A 21500-nucleotide genomic window follows, 5' to 3' on the forward strand; every position below is an offset into this window, starting at 1 on the left:
GGAGATGGGACAGGTGCCGTGGAGGAGGATGGGACGTGGTCCTGAGGGTTCAGGGGTCTCTGGCGGCGAAGGTTGTGGAGGTAGTAGAGGATGTCCTAGACAGGGCAAAGCAGACGAGGGTCCAAAGTCAAAAATTACAAAGTAAATCCAATGTCATCCAAAAACACGAGAACTTTCGAACTAGACAAACGAGTATGAGTGGCTGGAGCTAACCAAACTGTAGCAATCATCCGGCGTCAAGTGGTGTCTCCATCCTTCCTTTATGCCAGGACACCTGATTACGAATCCATCGCAGCTGATGTCCCCTCCACTCCTCACCTGTGGGAAAAGAACCTCAAAGATGGTTTATTTGAGGAGGAGCACTCACCTCGGCTCGTGACTCGTGACTGTGTGTGTGTGTGTGTGTGTGTGTGTGTGTGTGCGTGTGTGTGTGTGTGCGTGTGTGTGTGTGTGTGTGTGTGTGTGTGTGAGTGTGGGGTGGGGGGTGGGGTGTGTGTGTGTGTGTGTGTGTGTGTGTGTGTGTGTGCGTGTGTGTGTGTGCGTGTGTGTGTGTGTGTGTGTGTGTGTGTGTGTGTGGGGGGGGGGGGTGTGTGTGGGTGTGGGTGTGTGTGTGTGTGTGTATGCCAGTTCTCTGCATCGGAGCTCTTGCCCAGGTGAGAAGACAGCTGCTAAGGGGATAAATCAGTGTGTGTGTGTGTTTGTGGCACAAGAATATGAGGACACACACAGCAAATTAATAAAATAATGTGGTTCACAATCTCCAAAAGCAACACAGCTCATGTCTGCCTTTGTTTACCTTATAATGGAGGACGCCGCAGATTTTCCCCTGCGTATTAAGCGCCGCCCACAGGCTCAGCGATTTCCTCATTCCTGAGAAGTCCCTCGGATTTATATGTGAACACTACACCACCTGTTCGAGACCGAACTCACGCCATCCAGCCCGACCAAACCCCGACCATGCCGACGCTAATGTGTACGCACCATAATATGGCATTGCCCACAGACTTAGACCCACTCACATGTGTTTTAGACCTGATTTTTATGGTTATATGTAATGAAGCCGACATTTTTTTTCCAGAAAATGAGCATCTTTTAATTCATTTTCAACATTTTGATGGATATTTCCAGAGATTTTCGATAAAAACGACACATTGTCCCTTTAACCAAGACCTTTAGTTGAAAAACGATGGGCTTACAGTTGTGTGGGCCTAATCTTGAAAATAACATTGTGAAAGACCTCCTCTCATTCTAAACAGGACGTTGTCTCAGTAACTGTGACACCGACTGAGTTTTAGCTCCTTTGGGTCCGCCAAAGTCCGATTACACATGATCGTTTGCAGATGAGTTTCATTCAGATGTGTTCATGAGATTTTCGGCCAACAGAACGAATTGACTGAAAAAAAATGTGGCTCACTCAAAGGGAAACCAGGCAGTTTTGACTTGCTTTTAGCACCCCCTAGTGTCCATTTGTAAAACAAAAAGCAAAACCAATTTCCTCACCATATGTTCGTCTTTTTAACACCTTAAATGTCTCCCCAGCCTTCCTTAGTGTCTGCAGGAGGGATTCATCACTAAATTATACAATAGCATGGAATTGCTTTAAAGGCAGTGTTTGACTTTGAGAACTGAAAAAGATGTAATCCATCCTGTGGGTCTTCAGGTGTTTTGCTACCCCCCCCCCCCCCCCCCCCCCATTTTCCAAATACATGCATAAACTGTCCTGCTTCTTGCTGTGTATCTTGTTGTATGTGTGCTCTGTACACTTGTTCTGCTGCTCCTTTATAGGTGGGTTAGGACGCCTATACATCATTGTCACTGCAAACTGGAAAACCTGATGAACATGTCAGCATGCCAAATTTCATGACAGGTGCACAAAAAACACTAAAATGGTCATAAACAATGCAAGCTCTCTCACAGGAGACGGTGAGCAATCCATCAGCGCTTGTCGCTTCTGTTTAAACCACTTATTTGCTGCCGGTCTAAAACATTTGCTTCTGCATGTTTTGGTTAGTGAGCAGATGGATGGTGATTAGGTTACAGCACTTTCCAAAACTGATAAAGGAGTGATAAAAATGTTCAGTATGGTGGCCCACACCGTGTGAATCCATCACATGTTGATGAGAAGGAGCTGCACGCAGGGCATGATTAGCCTGGAAGGACAGAAGGGGGAGGGAAGAACATCAGCTAATTGAATAAACAGCATTAAAACATCACTAACAGAGTCCCTCAGGGGGTGAAAAAATACATGAAATAGAATCTAATTATCACTCTCAGAAAATGATCCTGTCTCCCATTAATATTCTAGTCTGAACTGTTTCACACCAGATGTGAAGGCAGCTGAGCACTGCGAAGAGGAGTCCTGCTGCCAGGGACACCGGCACCGCCAGCAGCAGCGAGATGAGGCGGTAGGACCACAGTCTGGACTAGGGCCTGCACGACTTTATTTTTTTTAAAGTCGACAGTCAAGTAATGAAAGTCGAGTCGACTTCGACTAGTCGTTGATGACGTCGTACGCCGGAAGCGGCGGGGGGGGGGGGGGGGGGGGGGGTGTCGGTCGGTAGGTTCGCTGGAGTTTTTGACAATTAAAATTGCGCCCACATTTTCTAAGTAAACACATCTCTTTTAACAACGGTAGTTTCTGCATCCTACTTCAGTCCTCTCCCCCCTCCCCCTGCGCAGCAGCCGCAAACTCACTGATGCGCCTGCAGCCTCTCGGAGTTCCTGCTGCTCTAAACATTAAAATAATTATTTCATTTTCTGTTCCTCACTTCTGATTACCTTCAGTGGTGTCTGTTTGTTGCAACCAGCAGGTACAAAAAGTAACTTGTTTTTATTTGACTATTTTTCTGTCCTGTCTGTTTATTATCTTCCTGCATCTCCTCTCAATCCTAAAGAGAAACTGCTACCTGGGTTCATATATATTCACCTTATGAGTTACCTTTGAACTGCAGTTCTAAAAGATCTACCGACCGCAAAAACAGCGGAGTGCCGCTGCTCGCCGGCCGACTACAACGGGACCGTTTTTGCTGCGGAGTTCATGCCGGAGCGGAGCGGAGTGGAGATAGTGGAATCTTGGGGGTGCGTCACCGGAGGACAACAGGTGAAGAGCCTCGCTCCGCAGCAGCGAAATGCATCAGGCACAAATAACAGACAGAAAACATGAAAGGAAATGAGCCGACATGAATGATCGCGTGTTTAATTTGTTTTTGAGGTGGTGACACCTGATTTGGCGGTGCTCAGGACGCAATGTCTGGAGCGCGTCAACGATCAGAGCTTTGCATGCGCAAACTGGTTAAGATTAGGATGGGGTGAGGGGAAGGTTAAATTGCAAGAGGGAAAAGGTCACAGTTTGGTTAAATTTCCGTTTTACCGCCGGTGTCAGTACCGCACAGCGCGTCGCCTCCGCCTCGATCCAGACGCGCAGGGGCTCATCACCTGCTGTCTTTTCCGAGGACTGCATCTTGTCAGTCATTATCACGTGACAGCGACTAGTTGATGACAGGCATAAAAAGTCACTACAGAGCCGTGAAGTCGACTAGTCGACTAGTCGACTAGTTCGTACAACCCCTAGTCTGGACACCTCAAAGAGGGCGTGGCTCCACAGCCGCACTCTGTCAAAGCTCCTCACAGAGGGAGATTCTATTTCGTCTAGTCTTAGCCCTTAAGCGAGCTGCTATTGGAAGGATGATCTCCGCATCAGCCAATCATGAAGAGCTTAAATGTACGCCCACCAATAGTGGGCCCCCTCGTGGTATATAACCGCAGTGACCCCACTGCTCGCCTCCTTTTTCTCTTCATGCCAAGCTGAGAGCAAATTTATCCAGAAAGAGCAAGATTATCCGAGAAGACTTACCAGCCATGTCCAGCGACGCCAGACCCTGCCCGACCTGCCAGTCGGGCTCCATTTCCAGTGGAGACCTGCACGCTAAGTGTGAGGTCTGTCTCGGGGCTCACCACGCTGGCCTGGCCTTGACCCCGCAGGCCTCGTGCCCGTTCTGTGCCGCTCTGCCCGTGGCAGAGAAGATTCGCCGGGTCGAGTACTTCACTCCCGCCGCCGACGAAGAATTTCCGGTGGCTGACTCGTACCCACTGGACAAGGCGTTGGATTTCTTCGACGCCGGTCAGGAGCCGGCTGGCTTCAACCGGCTGGATGACGTCACCGACAGCGAGAACTACGACGAGGCGGCATCCCTCCTAGACATAACGGAGGTCGATGAGCTCCGCCCAGCGGGTCCTTCTGCCCCAGTGGCTTCTCGCTCCTCCCTGCCAGCAGTAAGAGCACTGCTCCAGGAGCTGCCCGCCATCATTTCTGCGGCAGCAGCCCACAAGGGGCTAGCTGTGCCAGAACCAGCCCCGCCTGAAGCGGATGATTTGGCGGGAATCTTCGGGGCAACTCAGACACGCTGTCTAGACCCTATTTGGCCGCGCTTTCCCGCTGCTATGAGCTGCTGGTCTGCCGCCTTCTCCGAGCCTGCCAAGCTCAAGGCGCCAGTCTCCACCTATGCGCCCATCACCAAGGTCGAGGGGTTTTCCGACCAAGGCTGGCCGTCCGTTCCTCCGCTAGAGCCGGACTTGGCCTCGCTGTTTGGCGCCAAGAACCACCTCGCTGGCCCGCGAGCTGTTCCCGCTTCAAAACATGACCAGCTGTTGACGCGGCTCACCGACCGCGCACATCAGTGTGCCTTTCAGACCGGCGCTGCAGGGAATAACATCGCCCTCCTTGCCTTCGGCGTCTCGAGGATGATGGAGGAGCTGGAAGCCCCCGAGGAGTCGAAAGCCGTCATTACTAAGACTGCTGATGCTATCCTCAATTTGTGTGCTGCTGTGCTCACCGGTTCTGCTCGCATCGCTGCCTGGCAGACCCTCATCCAGCGAGCGATCTGGCTCAAGGCCCCGCCCTCCATTCCGGAACATCTGCAAAGGGAGATGCTGGACGGCCCCATCACCACCGATGTTCTGTTTGGTCCCCATCTTAAGGGCGTCATTGAGAGGGCTCAGAAGACGGCCGAACTATCGGCTATGGTACGAGACCTGGTTCACCCTCGGTCAGCCTCGCACTCCGGCCGTTCTGCCAGAGGATGGGACGAACGGCGCGGAAGCTTCAAACGCCCAGCTGCACCGTCCGCTCCACGGAGCCGGCCTCCCGCTTCGGCTCCACATCAGCGGGACCAGCGAGATGGCGGGCAACGGTTCCGGCGGGGCCAGCAGACGCCGTCTTGGCAGTCCCAGGTGCACGAGCCTCGCCAAAAGCAGCCACGGAAGTGACTCTTTGGGGGGAATGTGTGTTTACATGATTGTAATGATGTTGATGTTGGTTTTGAAATAAAACCCAAAACATGTCACTCAAAGAGCACAATCCTACAGTCCTCCGCAGAATCCTCTGCCGAGTTCTCACACATGTTCCCCACACCAAGCACTGCTGCACGCATACATGTTCCTGCAATCAGTCATAATATACGGCCAACCGTAAGGGTGCGCTCCATTTGCGCTCCGGCCCCAGCATCCGGCCGGGCCCAACTCTCCCAGCTCTCACCACATCGTCGGGTGGGGCGAGATGTCAGGTCGCTGTCTCGACCACGCGCGGCGGCACAGTGCGCGGCTTCATCCGCTAGCACTCTGTCGCCCCCGTGCACAGGCTCGGCTCCCACTCGTCCTTCACTCTCGGACTCCACGCTCCGTGGTGTGGACCAGCCTGTTCCAGCTGTTTCGCACTCGCCCTTTCGAGCGCAGCCCTCCATGGGTCGCCCCCAGTTCTCTGGTACGGGCGACGGCGGTAAGGGCGCATGCACAACCCTCAGTCGTTGCTCACGTGACCGCGCACACGCATCCACTGTCGGAACGCGCGCACGAGTGGCGCCGCCTTTGTATCATGAGCAAATGGATTTCGGACACCATTCATTGCGGTCACACACTTCATTTTCAGGCCACTCCACCTCCCTTCAACGGGATCGTGGAGACGACGTTCACATCGCAAGTACAGTCTCAGGCCCTAGAGCTGGAGTTGCGGGAACTTCTGTCCAAGGACGCTATTTCACGAGTCCCTCGCGGACAAGAGCTCTCGAGCTTCTACTCCCGCTACTTCATAGTACCGAAGAAGTCGGGAGGAATGAGGCCGATTCTCGACCTGTCCCTGTTCAACTGCTCCATAGCAGTTATGCATTTCCGCATGTTAACGATGAGACAAGTCCTGGAATATGTGCGCCCCGGGGATTGGTTCACGTCAATAGACCTGAAAGACGCATACTTCCACATACCAGTAATTCCAAATCACCGGAAGTTTCTGCGTTTTTCGTTCAAGGGAGTTCAATATCAGTTCAATCGCCTCCCTTTCGGCTACTCGCTAGCCCCGCGCACCTTCTCCAAATGTCTGGAGACTGCGCTGCAGCCACTGCGCACGGAGGGAATGAGGGTTTTATTTTACTTGGACGATCTTCTCCTGTGCGCTCGGTCCAAGGACGAGGCGTCACAGCAAACCAGGAGGTTGACAGAGCATCTGTCGACCCTGGGGTTTTCTATAAACTGGGAAAAGAGCTCCGTTCTTCCATCCCAGTCGATTGTGTATCTCGGGGTGGAGTTGGACGCCTCCCTAATGAGAGCACGTTTGTCGCCTGCAAGAGCGGCAGATCTCTCCACGGTGATCTCCCGTGTACAACCCCGCAAGATCGTGAGAGCCCTGTTAGTCATGAAACTCCTGGGCATGATGTCCGCAGCCCATTCGGTGGTGCCGCTAGGCTTGCTGCACACGAGGCGCTTGCAACGTTGGTTCACCCGCCTCCGGGTGCACCCGATACGTCAGAAGAGACGTATGTTGAGGATTCCCCCTTCAGTGGGCGGGGACCTTGCTCACTGGGGGAACCCCTGCATCCTCTCACGCGGGGTTCCCATCGGACGTCCTGCGTCACACGTATCTGTGTTTACGGATGTGTCACTGTTGGGATGGGGGGCACGTGCTTGTCCCATACGGTGGCAGATCGCTGGCCCTCCCACAGGCACGAGCACATAAATGTGTTGGAGCTTATGACAGTGAGGAATGTGATCAGACACTTTGCTGCCCTTCTCGAGGGCCGTCATGTCGAAGTTCACACAGACAACCAGGTGGCGGCAGCCTACATAAATCGCCAAGGGGGAGTTCGATCCCTCCCTCTGTTGCGTGTCGCCACAGATTTACTGTGTTGGACACATGTCCAACTGCTGTCCATCAGAGCCATCTACATTCCGGGGGTCCTGAATGTAGCGGCAGACATCCTGTGGAGAGGGGGACCCCGCGACTCCGACTGGCGTCTGCATCCCGCACTGATATCACAGATCTGGATCAGGTTCGGGGAACCGTCTGTGGATCTGTTTGCGGCTCGCGAAAACGCTCAGTGTCGCCTGTGGTTTTCCCTGAGTCCCCGGGACGGACCTCCGCTCGGGGCGGACGCCTTCTCACACCAGCCCTGGCCTCGAACGCTCCTTTATGCGTTTCCACCAGTCCCTCTGATTCCCCGTCTCTTAGACCGAATTCGGTCGGAACGGCTCTCGGTGATTCTGGTGGCTCCCAGGCGCTTGTCCGCGTCATGGTTTCCGGACCTGCAAGCGCTAGTGTCCGGCTCCCCGTGGAGGCTCCCGTGGAGGGCGGACGCCCTTCTCCAGGCGGATGGAATAATCAAACATCCTCCGGAAATAGGCCAACGGTTGTGGGTCTGGCCGCTGAGCGGTCACACTTAGAGGCTTCTGGGCTGCCGCATGATGTGGTCGCCACGATTCAGAGTGCGCGGGCGCCCTCTACCATTGCGTCTTACGCTGCTAAATGGGCAGCTTTCCAGAAATGGTGCACAGAGCGGAATGTTCAAGCGCTCTCCTGCCAGCTGGCGGATGTCCTATCGTTTCTGCAGATACTGATGGACAGGGGCCTCGCATTCAGCACTATTAAAACATATGCTGCAGCTATCTCATCCTGTCACCAAGGGTTTGGAGATAGATCTGTTTTCAATCATCCCCTCACAAAACGTATTCTAAAAGGTGTCAGGAGGAACAGACCTGTGTCCCGCCCGCTTTTTCCCCAGTGGGATCTAACGGTGGTTCTGCACGGCTTATCCAAAGCCCCATTTGATCCCTTGGACCAGGTCTCACTCAAGTTCCTGTCACTTAAAACTGCATTGCTGCTAGCGCTAGCATCAGTCAAGAGAGTGAGTGACCTGACCGCCCTTTCAGTGGCTCCCGCATGCCTCAGGATCCGGGAAGATGGCGGGTCTGCTGTTTCATGCCCCAATCCAGCCTTTGTGCCCAAAAGCATTAATGCTTCCTTCAAATCCAGGTCAATTTCATTGGCTGGACTTTTTCCTCCTCCCCATAATTCTGAGGAGGAAGCGGCTTCTCACCTTCTCTGCCCGGTGCGCGCGCTTGTACGGTATGTGTCACGCACTTCGGAGATTCGTCGTTCACAAAACCTGTTTGTGCACTACAGGGAGTCTTCCCTTGGTCAGGCGCTGTCGACCCAGAGTCTTTCGCACTGGCTGTGTGAAGCCATTTCCCTCGCTTACACATCATCAGGGCGGGATCCCCCTGAGGCACTCAGGGATCACTCAGCCAGGGGGATTTCCTCTTCGATGGCGCTCCACAGTGGTGTGTCGATGGAGGACATTTGTCAGGCTGCTTCATGGGCTTCATCCTGTTCCTTTACTCGTTATTATTTACGAGATGTGTCTTCAGGTTCCATCACTCGTTCAGTGCTTGGACCCCAGCAGGCTGAATGAATGCTTATGGCACCTCATTGGCCTTGCTGAGATGGATTTCATCCTCTCGTGGATGATGTTTTTTTAGTGAGGGCCCCTCTCTTATCGTGGCTGCCTCAGTCTTTAAGCCTGGTCTGAGGCTGAACGTCCCTCACTAAAGGAGATTGATTGGGTGTGCCCATTGGTTGTGTTAACCAGTGGGGCGTAAACCCATCCAGCTGCGCTTTATTCCAATAGCAGCTAGCTTAAGGGCTAAGACTAGACGAAATAGAACGTTGGTTACGTATTGTAACCCCAGATTCTATGAGTCTAGTCGCAGCCCTTAAGCCACTTGGCCCCACTGGTTATGATGGAATAAGAGCCATTGGAGGCGAGCAGTGGGGTCACTGCGGTTATATACCACGAGGGGGCCCACTATTGGTGGGCGTACATTTAAGCTCTTCATGATTGGCTGATGCGGAGATCATCCTTCCAATAGCAGCTCGCTTAAGGGCTGCGACTAGACTCATAGAATCTGGGGTTACAATACGTAACCAACGTTCTGCTATCACATCCTCAAACATGACCTCAAGACACACACACATGCATGCATACACACGCATTCACACACACACATGCAAGCACACACACAAATGCACACACTCACACGCACATGCGTACACACGCGCATGTATGCACACAGACGCACACACACACACAAACACACATATCCATACACACGATGCATGAACGCACACACAGGCATGCATGCACAAACATACAAGCATACACACATGCATCTATGGACATACATGCATGCACACACACACATGCACACAAACACACATAAACACACACACACACACACACATGCACACAAAAACACATACACACACACACACATAAACACACACGTACGCACACACATTCACAAACATGCATGCACACAAACACAGAAATGCACACACATACGCATGCATACAAACACACATAAACACACACGCATGCACATACACACCCGCATGTGGAAAAACACACATAAACACACACGCACACACATACACACACACGCATATACAAAAACACACATAAACACACACGCATGTACAAAAACACACATAAACACACATACACACGCATGTACAAAAACACATACACACAGAGAGAGAGAGAGAGAGAGAGAGAGAGAGAGAGAGAGAGAGAGAGAGAGAGAGAGAGAGAGAGAGAGAGAGAGAGAGAGAGAGAGAGAGAGAGAGAGAGAGAGAGAGAGAGAGAAGCACTATCAGAACTTTTCCTGCAGGGATCCATCTTGCACAGGTGAAACATTCATTTACTGTTTTCTCTATAAGGACCCGGTAGGAACTGTCCACTTCAGGTTAGCAGTGTGCAGAAAAGACTTTTATTCTCTTTTCGATCTAATAATTGATAAAAGTTACTGACTTCCACTGAGATCAAGACAGCACTTTAGTTTAGCCCAGATCTGGAAACAGTGGCAGCAGATGTGTTTTATGGGGCTGAGATAATAAAGTGCACCCCAGCTCACACCCTGACCGCTTCTCATTGGTTAGCTTCATAACACAGAATTTGTACCTTCAGATTGCTGTTGACTCTTCTGGGATCCCTGTCGTGAAAGGGAGGCCTCTTATCAGTGTGAGTGAAAACCAGATCCTCAGAGTGTTCCTCCACCTTCACTTCCACCAGTTCCTCTGATGGGTTTGTGCCGTTTATTCTCCTCTCCTCCATTTCCACTCAGCTGACCTGCGTCTCTGCTTGGATGTCGATGGGAAACACGGAGGATGAGCTGCAGCCTCGAGGCCATCGGGCTCTCCCTGACACCCAGGTGGAACATACTAGACCAATGACTCTTTCTGAGGATGTCTTTGAGAGGTACACAACTCAAACTGGCTCATTTACACCTGTATGAGATGAAACCAACCCTGATGCAGTCCTTTCATCATAAGGACTCTGACAGTGTCCAAAAGACCGTAGCTGAACTAATATTCCGCAGAGGGGAACTAATGTTTGTTCAGTGTTTCCAGACCGTGCCTTAATTTATGACGGACATACTTCCGGTTTAACGTTGTGTATGTTCATCGACATTAATGTATGGACATCTCCTTTCCATAGGCTCCAATATCACTTTTTTGAGGCCAAATGGGAGGTGGCCACCACCGCCATTTTGACCGTGTCACAGATTCCGTCAAGCCCAGACAATTCCATAAAAGGGAAGAGAGGAGGAGCTGAGGGTGGGGCTGTAAGGCTGGGATCAACTGACGACACCTGGTCGAACTAGCTACAAGCTAACCTGAAGCTAACCCTGGCTAACCCAAAGCTAATGCGGAGGTGGGAGCTAAGCTAATGGAGGTAGCAACCTAGCTACAACCGGAGTTAACTGTGCACAACACCAGAGCTTCTGAGTCAGAGATACGCCGGGCTGACCGCTGGGTAAAACCGGGTGGAACACAGAGGTCTCCAAGAGCTCCACAAGCTGGCAGCCGCACAGCAGACAAGCGCCTCTGCGGTCTGAGATGCGCAGAGCTGCCGCTGGAGAATACCGGGTGGAAAGGTTTCCATCCCAGAGCTCCACAAGTCGGCAGCCCGCGCGGCAGACAGAAGCCGCGATCAGACAGAGATGAGCCGAGCTGCAGGGAGGGAAGAAACGGGTGGAAAACATCGGTCTCCCGAGAGCTCCACCAGCTGATAGTCGGAACCCAGCTCCACCAACATGTTATTTCAACCCGTTTTCTAAAGTGCAGCATTATGTTAAATGCACTGGGTTTTTACCCTATTACATTTAAATTTCATGGTTAAACAGTACATGTTAAAATCTAAGCTCAGCTCGACAGTGACCTAAAATACATAAATATAATTTTACTTACCGAAAAAAATGAAGTGGAGACTCCTTGGACGCTCTATTAGTGCAATTAATGCCACAGCAAGCCATTTTGTCTAACAATTGCACAAAAAATATCCAAAAAAACAATACACAAACAGAGACTCAAAATGCCGGAGTAGTTTCCAAGCCAGACCGAGGCTCTACAGCGGCCTTTCCACGGAGCTAGCTCTGTGGTCACGTGGGTCAGATGCTCATTAATTATACAGAATTTTAGGCTTTTAATACACTTAAACAGAAGAGTGAGAAAAAAATTCACCCCCCTCAGAGTTGTCATGAGTGTAAACTAGATCATTTAAACCAAAAACATGTTCTGGTACCAGGCTGTAAACATGTTTATTTCTGCTGTGAAATTGGTATTTTTAACATGGGAGTCAATGAGGATTTGCTCGCTTCTGACACCAGCCCCCAGCGGATGAGGGTGGAACTGCAATTTTTGGTACTTCCGGGTTTGACTCAATTTTAGAGCTCCATTGTGGGACCTTTTGTATGTTGTGTGTGACGGATATAAAAGTGAGTACTAAAGGCGAATATTGATGTTATATTTATGTTCGCTAGTTTATTTCATGTTTGGTAGCCCGTCAGTCGCAGTTGTTATTCATTAGCATGTTTATTAGTGTTTAAATGACTGCCGTTAGTTGCTAATGCTAAAGCTAGCCTTATGAGTTCCATGCTAAGTTGGTAACGTACCTTCAGTTACACGAGTATCGGTTGATAATTTGTTTAGTTAGCAGTGGGTGTTGGCCATGTCTTTGTTGGATTATTTAATTTACGGAAGTCACTTTGTTTCTTCCTAGAAACCACACATATGGTTCAGCGCCTTGGGCTTCCTGACAGGGTTGCGGAAGGCGCTTTATAAATAAAGCTTTGACTGATTGATTGTTGATGATTGATTGATTGATTGATTGGTTATTGATTGATGATTGATTGATTGATTGATTGACACATATACATACATGTATCCAACTCCGGCTACAAGAGTCTGCTGTTTAATGTCAACGCCAATAAATTCACTGAAGATACTTCTAGTCCGCCTGGTTCTCTGACCAGAACCTCCTGTCCATATTCACTGCCTCAACCAGTCTGTATCCATTTACTAGTGTAGTGCTACTACAGACAGTATTTGGTGGAGTTCAGCCGTTAAAACAACACTTCAACCAAATCTGCGGCGAATCAGAGCTTGTTCACATTGCAGATCTTTAACATTTCCACTTTGAGTGGTCCTTAGGGCATCACACCTACTGTGCGTTTAATGCAGTTATAGTAGGAACATAAAGATCTCATGTCTGATCCTCGTGCATCAATGCCACCGTTTGCTTCATTTGCTTTTTGCTTAAATATTTTCTCGTTGTGTGAGTTCACGTTTTGCCCTTTAATGTGTCCTGATTCTCCTTTAAGGACACTGAACATGGATCCCACACATAATACAGCTGCTTTATCAATAACCAAGATGCTTATGTGAAAATGTGAGAGCAGGACCACAAACAGAGCAGGCATCACACCCCGGAGATGGGAGTTCACTGACACATAGCTCCCTCTGTTGGCCAAACCATGTCGTTGTACTTTAGTTTTCCCCAAACAAAGCAACAATTACATCAGCTTTCCAGTGTGTATGTCGATGAGTCAGACGCAAGCACTGAGCTGTTTTCTCACAATAATCCACAGCGGTAAGAGGTGCTATTAGGGTCTACTTTGTCAAGAACTAATGGTTCACAGAAAAACTGTATTATCGTTTTCTAATTAGAGCACAGAATCAAGTCTACCGGAAATTTCCAGACGTGTGTGTGACCATCTAAATATTTGGAGTTTGGTTCATACACCAGATATTTATTTATTACCTTGTGTTTCCTGGGGATGAAACCCCCTGAGATGATCCATCTGGTTCTCGAGAGGCTCCTCATTCAATACAAACAGTTTAAGGCAGCTGAATTACCAGTGGCTTCAAAACAAATATCAAAGCAGAACTAAATAAAAGCATTAATAATTCTGACAACAACACATCTACTAAAGTGAGATAGTTAAAAATAAATAAACAATAAACAATTAAAAAAGAGAAAACGACTTAGCTTCCTAGAAGTGATTTTAACATAACAGGCAGAAACCTAGACACAATTGCAAAAGATGCGACATGTAAATAAATCGTGTTTTTGAATAAACAAATAAAGGAACAATAAAATAAATGTGTTCATTACTCCTGATCCTACACTGCCAGTCATAGGAACCAAATACAGTTTTAGATACAATGGGAAATCAAAATATATACATTTAAAAATAAACTATAACCAGTGAAACCTTCGTCTAGCATGCAAAAGAAGCCAGGACAGACGTTGGTACGTGTTACAGTGGTGTGTATTAAACGAGCAACACAGAACTAAACGGTACACAATATTGTGGGCAACATCAAGATGATGGAGACAGGAAGTAGGAGCATTTTGGTAAACAACATCTGCATAATCTACGATTGGAAATAAAAGTTGAGTTGCAATGTGAAGTCTTACTCTGAAACCGAAGCAATTATCTGATTGATGTAACCATTTAAACTGAAAGTTGTTCTTGTCTGTAATGGTTTGGATGTGATAATTAAAGGAAAGATCAGATTCGAGCCGGACACTAAGTATTTAACTTTCTCAACACTTTCTAACAACAATGAGTCTAAGATATAAAGAGTCATGATGTAAAAATGTCCTAAAATGTGAGTATGTTCCTTATTTATTCATTATTAGTCATATTAAAGGATTTAGAATCTTTACTTAGATAAAAGTTTAGACATTTCTAGAGTAAGCTTTTATGATGCTGAGTAATGTGTGATGTGGAATGCATATCTTATGAAAATAGCATGCTAATTTTTGGCTTTGTTCTTCTGTGAATGAATGAAAACATTTACCAAAAGTCTTAAACTAACGACAGAACAAAAACATCTGAGCTTGTGTTTGTGTCAGGAGCAGTGTTGGGATCAGTGTTAATTTTGTTGACAACATATTTTCATCTTTTTTTTTGTCACGAAAATATATTTACAGACGAAAATGAAACAAAATTCCAAAATTAAAGCTTGGAAAAACACGAAGACGATCATTAAATTGATTGAAACTTTTAGTCAACGAATGAAAGACGAGACGAAAATCCACGATGACGCTCTACATGGCGCTCCATGGTGCGGTGCGCCTATTGTGTTGTTGTGAGACACGAACGTGGTAGAAGACAAGGGGTGTGACGTGCCGTGAACGTGCGGGACGTGAGCGAAGACAGACCCCGAATAGTACAAAGGGGCAGGTATGCGCGGTATGCTGAACATTGTTCAGAAGACAGGAAAGATGCAAGAAGCAAATAAAAGGACCAATCAACAAATTGAACAAGCGGGACTAGCCGTGGAGCTTTTCAGAGCTGATCACACCAGCTGTCTGTGTGCAGCACCGAGTCCCCCCTCCCTCCCCACAACCGGCATGCAGCGGCCAAATATAAACAAACGCGTCTGCCGAACTTTTGCTCCATAATGTAAACTTTAAATCCTGCAGCGAAAAATGCGGCGTAGAGGACACTTGTTAAAATACGTCAACACGGTGGATTTAATAGAAGCTTTAAAGAACAAACTCTGGACGGTGTGAGGTGAGTTGGTCTCAGACGTGTTTTGTCTCTCCAAATTCGGAACAAAGCCTAAACCAAAGTCTTCCAAGTGTAGTGTTAGACAGCAGATAAGCCAGTAAGGAAGAGCTCTCACAGTCCATCACTTGTGAAACGGGAATGGAGTTTTGGCTTGGAAAATGTGACACAGCCTGAAACCATTAGCATTAGATATATTGGCAATGCCAGCTTCTCAGTCTTTTGCAGAAAGAGTGTTCAGTATCACAGGTGACCTCACTAGAGGGAAACGCAACCGAGCAAAGGTCACACTAGCACAAAGTCGCTGGACCAACTGGAACACTGGACAGCACAGGGTCTTTGCGTGTCCACCCGCTCAGTTCCCTCGCTGACACCAGCGTGATGACCTCCATCATCAGAACTCGGTCCTCCGTTTCCTCCTCCTTGGGATGCCAAGGTAGAGGTAGTCGGCTCAGCGTGTCCTCGTTGCCATGGTGTTTCCCTGACTTATAAACAATCTCATATTCATAAGCTCTCAATGTTAAAGCCCATCGCTGGATGCGGGGAGAAACCATCTGAGGCACTGTTCTCATCTCGTTGAACAGTGACAACAATGGCTTATGATCTGTGTAAATAATAAACTTCCTTCCATATAGGTATTTATGGAAGCGCTTAATGCCATAAATCACAGCTAAACCCTCTTTGTCTAGATGGGAATAGTTTGACTCTACTGTGGTTAAGGTTCGTGACATGACCTCAATGGGTCGTTCTTGTCCATCTGGCATGCAGTGTGCCAACACGGCCTCTTGCCCATAAGGTGATGCAACACATGACAGTATTAAGTCTTTGTGACTATCGTAGTGCACCAACACATCTGATGACTGCATTAGTGTCTTTGACTGCTCAAATGCTCTGTCCTGTTCCTCCTGCCATGTCCACGGTGTCTCCTTCCTTAATAGTTTATGTAAAGGAGCTAACAGCATTGACAGGTTTGGTAGGAACCTATTATAGTAGTTGAGTAAGCCTAGGAAGGCCCTCAGTTCTGTAACATTTGTGGGTGCAGGTGCCTGTTGTATGGCTTTTACCTTGTTTGGCAGGGGGTGGAGGCCTGATGCGTCCACCTTGTAGACCAGGAACTCTGCTTCCTGTTCCATGAAAGCACATTTACTCCGCCTCACCCGCAGACCTGCCTCTCGCAGTCTCCTCAGCACCTCGTTCAAGGTCTCCAGATGTTTGCGGTTGTTCCTACCCGTCAGCAGGATGTCGTCCAAGTAGACAGCCACATTTGGGATTCCTGCCACCAGTCCCTCCATTATTCTCTGGAAAATAGCTGGACTAGAGGAAACATCAATGGGTAAACGATTAACTTGGAACAAACCTTTGTGTGTGTTAATGGTGACATATGACTTTGACCCTTTATCCAGAACGACTTTTCAAATAAATCCTCCAACTTTTGTATTGGATACTGCTCCAGCTTTGAGACTTGGTTAACTGTTAGCTTGTAGTCACCACATATGCATACAGTATCATCTGGCTTTAATACTGGAACAATTGGTGCCGTCCACTCCGAAAACTTTACTGGTTCAATGATGCCTTGCTTTGTGAGTCTCTCCAGCTCGGTCTCCACTTTCTTCCTGATTGCGTAAGGTACGGGTCTTGGTTTGTAGAATCTTGGCATTGCATTTTCCTTTATGTGTATCTTTGCTGGTGGACCCCTCCAGGGGTTGCAAATGAAGACGTCAACAGCTATTGTTACTAGAAGAAATTATATTTAAGGATATCTATAATAAAACCACACTAGTAGGAATTAAGTTTGAGATATCTCAGAATCCCTAAAAAACCCCAAGTTGGACTTTTAACATTTATTAGGCAGACTGGATATGTATTCCAGATAATTCTATTGTTCCTTGTAGAAATGAACTTTTGAGATATCCATAAGAGCATTCTTACTGAACGAACATTTCAGATAATAAGAATCATTAAATCATTATAAATATTTGGCATTATATTATAGAACACAACTGCTTACAGAACATAAAAGTAACGTTACACTTAGTTTTCTAGGTAACTGGTTACTTTTACAATGTGGTAGCTGAGTTACTAACTCAATTACTTTTGGGAAAAAGTTTTTTGTAACTATAACTAATTACTTTGCCCAACACTGGTGAGAAGTGACTTTTGGTGTCATAAAAAGTGAAGAAAATCAACTAAACAGAAGAGACAGTTGTAGGGCTGAAACATGTACAAATCTTCTTTTTTTTTGTGTGTGTGACTGTGTTTGTGTATGACTGTATATGTCAGGTGGGGCCTTTGACTCCTCTCTTCTCTTGGGACTTCTTTTTATGATATAGATCTTCGTCTCCCCTCTCCCTGCCACACCTGGTGTGGGGTGTGGTGCCTTGGTCTGCCTGAGTGGTCGTGGCTCCCGGGTCAGGGGGTTTAAGATCTTTGGCGCCTGCCTGGTCAATCCCGGTGGCTGCCTGGTGGGGTCTGGGTCCCTGGGCTCTGCTGGGTCCCCGGCGGGGGTGGTCGCCCCTGGGTCCCGGGCTTGGCCGGCTAGGGGGTGGGAGGCTTCGGGCGGGCCTGTGGGCTTGCCGCTGAGATCTCCAGGGGCTCTGCCGGCTGCTGGTTGTGGCCCCCCGGGGCGACCCTCTGTGCCTCTCGAGGGGGGCGGGGGCCTTTCTGGTTGCAGTCTCCTTGGGGTTCCTGTGTTCTGGGGCAGCGCCTGGATCTCTGGGACTTGGAGCTCCCCCCGTCTCCTACGCATCTTTGGGGGGCGGATCTGTGGTCCCTCACACTCTATTGGACACTCCTATAGAGAAACCATACATAAACAAGCGCGTGTACACACACAGGTGCTCACATGGCGCTCTCAAAGTATGGGCACATGGGCGCTCTCAAAGTATGGGCACGTTCAACACATGTCTTAAGGCTGTCGTTGCCACTACATGCACTATGACTTATCGTGATTCTTCAGTTGAACAATGTTGATTTTATATGTCACCATCAGGTTGACGCGGTGATAGCTTGTTCCTGATGTATTGTTGTGTGTCCCATTTTTTTTCTTCTATTCTTTCTCTTTCTGCAGGTCTAGAAGCAGACTCTTGTTAATTATTGTTCATTTTTGTGGAACACCCCCCTTCTCCCCACCTTTTGTCTTTTCCTTTCTCTTTCACCTCTGACTCCGTGTCTGGTTGGAATTACAAAGCATTCAAAAACAACAACAATAAAGTTTTAAGTATCAGGCGTGACATTAAAAGCAGACGCTTTGATGCTCCACCTGAGAGTAAATCTGTAAGGCTTGTTACCAGCATTCAGACATCAATTCTGTTTGCTTCACAGCCAGACAGGACACGGTAAAAAAAACAACAACAAAAAACATGTGCAAATCTAAAAAGGCTGCATCTGGATGCACTTTTTAGGGGAAGTTTCACATCTGTCAAATAAAACGTGTCCTGAGCCTGAACCCCCCTATTGTCTCATAAAAACCTTTTGTTTGGTGCTCCTTTGGGCGATGAGGTTTCCTGACCCGATGCAGCTCAGTGTGTTATCACTTCGTTTTTATTTTCAACAAGATGGAAAACTGAAGATATGAAACTAGGTCAAGTCAATAGAAACATCTGCGATAACCACAATCTAACTACTTAGGTTCATTTAATCTCTTTATCAAACTGAGTATCAGCTCTTTTACAGGAGACACCACTGTCTGATCTTGTGATTACATTTAATCTGAGCAACTGGATGTAAGGTTCACTTTAACACTTCCCCTGAGTGAAACCAGTCATGCAGGAGCAGTGTTTACTTCAGTCACACTGCTGAGTGGCCATAAAACAGCACTTTGTCATTCTTGGTGCTGGATCAACATCCAGTAATGATTTCCACTGTGAACTCGCCATCTCTGCCTCGTTGCGTCGAGGTTACTGTCACTAGAGTCCATATTAGCGGGAACAGTTTATCTCCAGCCGTTGCTCACATGTAGATGAGTTTCTATCTGACTCCATCTGAGCAAGCAGACTCCAATCAGGATCTAAGCCTAAAGCATGCATCAAGTCTGAGGGGTGTCGTTGCAATGCGAGTCACCGGCCCACTCTATTACCATGACGACAGAGAGATGACATTAACCATCCATCAGCATATCTGGTTCACACAGAAACCAACAATTTATGGTTGCTTTTCTGGCAGAGAACTAAAAGAAATAAAAAATATATATAGTTATAAGAGGGAAATGCGAGGGTGCTGTTCATCAAGATGTCTGCCAAACGTGTAGAGTATCGGCTCTGAACTAGTCCCACATACACATATATACATAACTTGGTCTATTATTCCTATAGCAGTTCCCTTCTATATGCACTTTTATGCATACAAGTTACTACCAGGGCCGGATCATCGTTGCAGGGGCCCCTGGGCACAATGTGATCCCACTGTCAAAGTACAACAGAAAGTAATGCAGGATTATTTAAAAGATTATACAGTTATTGAAAAGTTTGCAAAGAATAAATATCTGCATGTTTTTTGTTTGTCTCCTTCCTTCTCGTCTCTCCTCAGGGCTGCATGACTTAATTGTTTTTTAAGTCAACCGTCAAGCAATCAAAATCGAGTGTGTGTGTGTGTGTGTGTGTGGGGGGGGGGGTCTCCGGAGGACAAAACAGGTGACGCACCCCGCTCCACAGCAGCGAAAAGCATCAGTGTAATGTAGCAAGTCCGTTACACAGGCTTTTGCTATGATTGAAGGATAAATGAAACCAGGCTCAATGATTGTTTTAATGTTTATTTGGAAGGGGTGAAGCATTTGGACCTGTAAGAAGAGTTGGTATGAATATTGAGGATTTAAAGTGGTAAATAAATGATTGAATGTTTGTACTTACCTATTTCCCTTGTGCTTCTGGAAGTGTTCCAGCTAAAAGAGTCCCCGGGGAGCTGGAGCACCTAAAGAAGGTTCCGGAGCATTCCATTCAGGAGGAATCGGAGGAGTGACCTGTGAAATTGCTCTAAGGAATGCAGATTAGTTTCATTGAATGTTTTGAGGATTGATTAAGGATGTTTCTATTTTTGTATTGTAATTATTTAAGGAGATCTTAGAGATGATGATTTAAGTATAATTTAAGAGTATTGAAAGATTGTATTTTTTGTACTTACCTGTGTCTGAGTTTCAGGATTAATCCAATTAGTCACACCTGTTATAAATACAGCTCTGTGTTTGTTGGAGAGAGTTGAGTGTTGGATGGAGCGGCAGGCATGGATTTGTGCTGCCTAGATTTTAATTTTGTAAAATGTAAATAAAATACACTTGGGTCTGCCCTGGACAACGGCCTCCTCAGTATTACTTTTGCTCCGGAGCGCATGAGGGTCTGCTGCTGCTCGAGTGGGCCCCCTTGTGGCTGTGGGCCCCTGGGCCTGTGCCCAGTTTGCCCATATTATAATCCGGCCTTGGTTACAGATATTAAAATAAGGTCAGCTGTGATACAAAAGGGGGAAAAAAGGATCACAAGATGAATACGCTGTTATATTACACAAGATGTACTTTAACTTTAGAAAGCAAACCATAAGTCACTTTACCAGCTACAGGACAACTCCTATGTTCCTATACATGTTTTATGATCATACTACAGCCACTTTGTCTAAAGCCTAACCATATATAAATCACTATGACTACCGCTGTTGGTATTTAAAATGTTTTTTATATTACATTATTTATATTCATTCATTTATTTATTAACTTATATTTCGAGAGGACAAACCACTTGAGATGAACCATCTAGTTTCCAAGTGGGTCCTCTATACAAATCAAAACAAATAGTAAATCAAGATAGCAAAAAGTAATTCAATGCCACACATTGAAACCACAATAGGAATAATACAAATAATAAAAATATTTAAAAAAATTATATTAATAATAATGACAATAAATATAATAAATAAAAAGATAAACAAAAAATAAAGATAAAAGTGAAAAATAAAAATAAATGAACACATGGGTATTAAATATTCATACAAAGAGATTTTAAACTGACTAATTGTAGTGATGATTCTTACGAAAACAGGCTAATTATTCCAGTCTCTTGGTGCTTTGACAGGAAACGCCAGCATTCCTGACTCCGATTTAGAGAAAGGGATGACGAATGAAACATGATGCATTCTGCGATTGTGTTAATGAGATCTAAATGGTACTGGCAGTGGTAGTTAAGTATGAAGGAAAATTCAAATGAACACACTTAAAAATAAACAACAGCCAGTGAAACTCCCGCCTAGCTTCAGGTGTGAGCCAGGAAAAATGATCACCTATATTAACCTTGAATTTAGCATTCTGCATTTACAGAATAATATTCATCTCTATGAAA

General features: G+C 47.0%; 1 protein-coding gene across 1 annotated transcript; it reads right to left on the bottom strand.

The window, feature by feature from the left end:
* Positions 1–833: 833 nt before the first annotated feature.
* LOC107385917 (caveolin-2) lies at positions 834–10496 on the bottom strand. Its single transcript, XM_070549791.1, is given in 7 exon segments — positions 834–910; positions 2039–2056; positions 2059–2150; positions 2323–2430; positions 3579–3639; positions 9253–9280; positions 10284–10496. Coding segments are annotated over 7 exon segments (537 nt in total). The 5' UTR covers positions 10437–10496.
* Positions 10497–21500: the final 11004 nt, after the last annotated feature.

The sequence above is a fragment of the Nothobranchius furzeri genome, chromosome 3 (assembly GCF_043380555.1).
Source record: "Nothobranchius furzeri strain GRZ-AD chromosome 3, NfurGRZ-RIMD1, whole genome shotgun sequence".
Taxonomy (NCBI): Eukaryota; Metazoa; Chordata; class Actinopteri; order Cyprinodontiformes; family Nothobranchiidae; genus Nothobranchius; species Nothobranchius furzeri.